At 47.7% G+C, this 5,188-nt stretch overlaps 1 protein-coding gene across 1 annotated transcript in view; it reads left to right on the top strand.

The window, feature by feature from the left end:
- Positions 1–5,188, top strand: part of LOC134095309 (protein kinase C-binding protein NELL1-like) — a 143,243-nt gene that overhangs the window by 61,071 nt on the left and 76,984 nt on the right. The window contains exons 10-11 of the mRNA XM_062548758.1: positions 1,510–1,583; positions 4,155–4,328. Of these exons, the coding sequence (XP_062404742.1) occupies positions 1,510–1,583; positions 4,155–4,328 (248 nt within the window). The remainder of the gene's footprint in view (positions 1–1,509; positions 1,584–4,154; positions 4,329–5,188) is intronic.

Raw genomic sequence — 5,188 nt, forward strand, 5'->3', positions numbered from 1 at the left:
TCTACAGAATTCTGCATGTAGAGATTCTATTGTGTGTTGTCCCAAATCAAATGCTACCCCCCTCCTCCTCAATTTAAATTAAATTCTATAGAGCTTTATTGGCAAGACAAAAATACACGTTGTGTTGCCAAAGCCTTTGTAATTGTACTGGTAGTTAATAGTATGTGAGGGAAAAAAAAACAAAAAAGCAGACAGAACATCATGCAGCGTTTCCCTCTCTCTCTCTCTCCCTCCCTCTCTCACCCTCTCTCTCTCTCTCTCTTCCCTCTCTCTCTCTCTCCATCTCTATCTCTTCCTCCCCTCTTCACAGTAAAAAAAAAATGCCCCTCGAAACTGCTCTCTTTTACTGATGCAAGGCTGCACCATTTAGCTCAATCTTATTCGGCAGATTTTCATCACTTTTTTCCAGAATGAGCTGATTCTCTCTCTGCTGATTTCTTTCCCTTTTCCTCTTCCTCCTGTCTATCTGATCTGATCCTTTCATTGCTGATAGCCATTTGGTGGTTGTGCAGGCTCCTTTCAGAGTTGTTTTGGAAACTAATCACTTTTGAACAATCCCGGTATAAAGACCTCTCTGTACGATTTTCAAGGTTGCAAAGTTGGTCAATTACAGTACTATGAATCATGAAAATAAGTAGGTTTTACAGATGATTATTCATTCTATAATATAAAAAAATAAATAAATAGCAATAAAAATCCTGGTTCCCCATAAGCCTAAGTAGTGTGTTTTAAGTCCCTCTTAAACATTGTATAATATTTGGACCATTTCGCGAAACCATTGTTGCTGAAGAACGCAATGAAAACGCTTGCAGATTAACGTGTGCCTGGGTTAGACGACTAAGAGCATCTCACAGTAACAGGAGCTTCTCACTGAAGTCACCAGCAGGACACAAAGGCAAATGTCTAAGAACGTACTTATCAAACGTATGTTCCGATCTCTTGTATGGAATCAGCATTAAGCTGATTTTTTTCCATAAATGTCATGCTCATACAAATGGACATAATTACAGTGTTATGAAATTGGCAGAATAATTTCTCTTTCCATTTGTCTAAGTACCGGTGTATATATTTTATTAAATAAAAAAAGATGACAGCGGAATGAGGAACTGGAAAGGGAACAGGTGAGGGGGCGGAAAACGGTGTAGAACAGGCATAAGGCATATTCAGATAGCCTAAGCATGTTAATATATATCATGCAACAAACAAATGGGAAAACGTGAAATAATGAACTGCGTGTGATGAACATATGTCTGTGTGCGATAGACATACCAGGGGATGGTTTATATACAAAATCACATATAGATCTGAAATGTACTGTATGTGTGTTACGCTAACGCTATTAGCAGCACAAAATCAGAAAACACACAGGAAGACCATACGAACCTTCGGTGTTAGAGAATAGGCATACTGTACGTGTCGTGCGTAGCTCCATCACTATTGGTAAACTGTGCCCCGTACTGATGTATTTGTCGCTATGTCTCATCCGTCCCTTTCCTTCTCTCCTGACAGCCACATGCAGCTACATGGGAGACGCCTTGTCAGAAGGGCAGCGAGTTTTGACAAAGAGCTGCAAAGAATGCAAGGTAATTAATTTCACTCCCCCTTACCTTCCTGCGCCGTGCAGGGAATTGATCTGTGTGCTGCAGAATTAGCCGGGCGTCTGACTTTTACAGTGGCCAGGCCTCCGTAATCACTTCAATCTCCTGTTAACCATCTTGATATGAGCGTAATTGAGAGTTATGCGCGGACATAGACAAAGCCACGCAGACAGACCGCTAAATCAGCACAGATCAGGGAACGCAGAAGGAGCAGGGTAGAGAGAGTGGACTGTAATTAAAGTCATTATTCTGCTAAGGAGGGCATTTCACCTCTTGCTAGCCATTTATCAATTACGTTTCACTGGTGGAAGAAAGAGAGAGAGAGAGAGAGAGAGTGAGAGACACACAGAGAAAGAGAGAGAGAGATAGCAAGAAGCAAAGCTGCTAAATATGAGTGAAATGGGTTTGGTCATAGAACTCTTTGTGTCACAGAAATGAGAGAATCACGTAGTCATGAAGACCTTTGGCTTTCCGCGTGGGAGAGAGAATTAATACATGACTCTGCAGGACATATTTGAGACATATTGAGGCAGTTAATCAAGACCACGTTTGCCTGTTGCAATAAACAGACCTCAGCAGCCCTCATGGTTTTTTCCCCTCTCTATCCCACTGTTTAAAGCTTTTGAAATTTGTTTTTTTTCTGTGTCTATCCATTCAGCATAATTGTAGTTGGTGGGCTCTGCTGGGTAATTGAAGCAGGGGGAGTTTAACCTGCCCGAGTGTGAGAGGTTGAACCCAGGGAGTCCCACTTACCAAGAGCTGCTGAATGATGGAGCATGTCCTCTGTGTGCTGATTATGTGCCTGACCTTCAAGAGACCCCCCCACCCCCCACCCCCGCTCGCACACACCCACACCTACACAGACACATACACAGCACACTCACACACACACACACACACACACACACACACTCACACACACACACACTCACACACACACACACACACACACACACACACACACACACACACACACACACACACACACACACACACACACACACACACACACACACACACACACACACATAGACACTTACACAGACTCTCACACACACACACACACACACACACATAGACACTTACACATATACACACACACACACACACCTTGAGGTGCAAGGGGGGGGGGAGGCACCACCATGCTCAATAAATCAGCCACCTGTGATGAATACTGCATTGCACTGCCCTGCCCGAATTGCCAAACCAAAGACATATTCATAGCTGCTGAAAGGACGCCGGCCGGTGCCTATGAGATCCTGACCCGGCCTGATTGAGAAATCAGCCCCCTTCCAGCGTTCCTCCCGGTCCACCCGCGCCTCATCTCCTCACTGAGGCCAAAACAGCGCGGCGGTGGGCCTGGCGCCCTAACTGGCAGCTGGCTGGCAGGGGACTGGCGGAGGTGGGCGGTACGCGGGGGTAGACGAGGGCAAACCTGTAGGCTTTCAATTAAGATCAGAGGGCCATCGGCCGCTCGCGCTGTCAGGGCAGAGAGGGCTGGCCACGGCTCTGCCCAGCAGCTCACTCAAGCTGCCAAAAAGGCAAGACTGCGGGCTGCCCCGGAATAACCTCAGCAGGCCAGGCGCGGTGGGCCTGTCCACACTGCCAAAGATAACTATAGATGGCATCAGTAAGAACAACAGTCAACGTCCAAACCCGTAGGCCTGTGCTGTATCACTCTCAGATTGATTTTGTGAATGATAGAAATGCTGACAGTCGATCGTAATTCATCTTTTAGTGTACATTAATAGAATTTTACATGAATCACTTTCATGAGTGAATATTTCCGATTCGTGATTGCTTCTTAGCATTGGCAGTTCGGACATACTATTCATATTGCTATAGTCACAGCTCTTTTCACGGTTATCGTTGGCAGTGTGGATGGGCCTTCAGAGATTGGGCTCTCGTCAGCTCGCCGCCCCCAGCCCTGCGCCAAGGCGCGGAGATAAGAAGGCAGATATAACGGGATTAGAAAGGGAGTGGAGGCGGAAAACGGTGTATGCGTTTGGGCGTTGGGACTGGGGGAGGTGGGAAGCGACATCAACCGACAGCCGTGGCTGGTAGCTGTGTTTTCTTCCGGGCTGCGCACGTCTCCAGCGGCCGCGTCTCGCGTTGTGATGTTTCTCTTTGTGCCCAATCGGAGAGGGAGAGCGAGCGAGCGAGCGTGCTGCTGTGGAGAGTTGACAGAGACGCAGATTGCTTTAGCCTCACATTAAAGAGATAAGGACTGTTATCATACAGGAGGAATTGTCCCTGGAGGAATGGAGGCACTTAAAAGTAGGAGGAAGCATCATTAACGCCGCATCTCATCATATCATGGGACAAGAGAGTGGAGAAGAAAGGCAAGGAAACAAGAGTGGCGTTCCAGCAGACTGGGACACGCTGTCACACTTGCTGTTGTGTACACTCTGTTCTTCATTCTCATAAGGCCCCAGGGGAAAACTAACCAAATGTGGCTTTGCTGCCTTTTTTTTGTTTCTCTCTCTCTCTCTCTCTCCCTCCCTCCCTCTCTCTCTCTTTCACACTCTCTTTCTCTTTCTCTTTCTGTCTCTGTAGAATGGCTTGATGATAAAAGTCGCCGAGAGCTGTGCCATCCTCAACTGCTCGACGGAGGAGCAGGTTCTGCCGGAGAACAGGTGCTGCAACGTCTGCAGAGGTGAGATCCGGGTGCTCCGCCCGTCCAATCACTCCCGCCACTGTCAGCTCGCCGTCGGAGCCGAGGCCGCGACGGTACCCCCCTCCCTCTCACACAGAGCACAGCAGAGGCCTGTCTCTCCATTTTGGTTTCAAAGCCGTCCCGCGGATCCGCTCATTTGGTTTTTGGTCAGATGGGCTCTTTCATGAAATGTTGGGCTACAGCTGCTGCCGCACGAGGCAGATTGGCGCCTTTCTGTGGTAATAAGCTTCCACTGATGACTTAAATGGCGCAGGCGGTGTTTTTGATAAACGACTGCATCTTTCGGTGTGCAAAATGATCAATTTCAGAGGGAAGAAAGAGCTGAAAGCGCCTTGAGAGAGGCAGGATGATATTGGGAGTATGTGTGTACTCTTTTAGATAATTCATGAAGTTACGTATATATTTTTTCTAGGTTACTTTTATCTTTATGCTTATCTTGCTGTTTGTGTGTGTGTGTGTGTGTGTGTGTGTGTGTGAGTGTGTGTGTGTATGTGTGAGTGTGTCTGTGTCTGTGTGTGTGTGTGTGTGTGTGTGTGTGTGTGTGTGTGTGTGCGCGCATGCGTGTGCGAGTGTGTTATGTTTGTGTGTGTGCGCGGGGGAGAAAAAAGGGGGAGAAAAAAAGTATTGTGTGTGTTTGGTAGTGTGTGTTTGCCTGTGCACATTCTCCAACCCAGCGTGCCCTTTCAGGAACAGCAGCACAGCAAACAGCAGCACATCTGAAAGGAGCGAACAACAGCCGCTCTTGCTCCGAGGTCTAAAGGTCCACAACACCACAGCCGCCGCAGCCGCAGCCTTACAGGCCTCATTCATTTATTCTCCCCGCACGCCTCGTGTTTTTTCCGCTGAGCAGTCAGGCAGGACTGCTGAAAGGAGCGGAGCGTCCAGAGGTTGGCGGGCGGGCGGGCGGGCGGGC

The sequence above is a fragment of the Sardina pilchardus genome, chromosome 11, assembly GCF_963854185.1.
Source record: "Sardina pilchardus chromosome 11, fSarPil1.1, whole genome shotgun sequence".
NCBI classification, from domain to species: Eukaryota; Metazoa; Chordata; class Actinopteri; order Clupeiformes; family Clupeidae; genus Sardina; species Sardina pilchardus.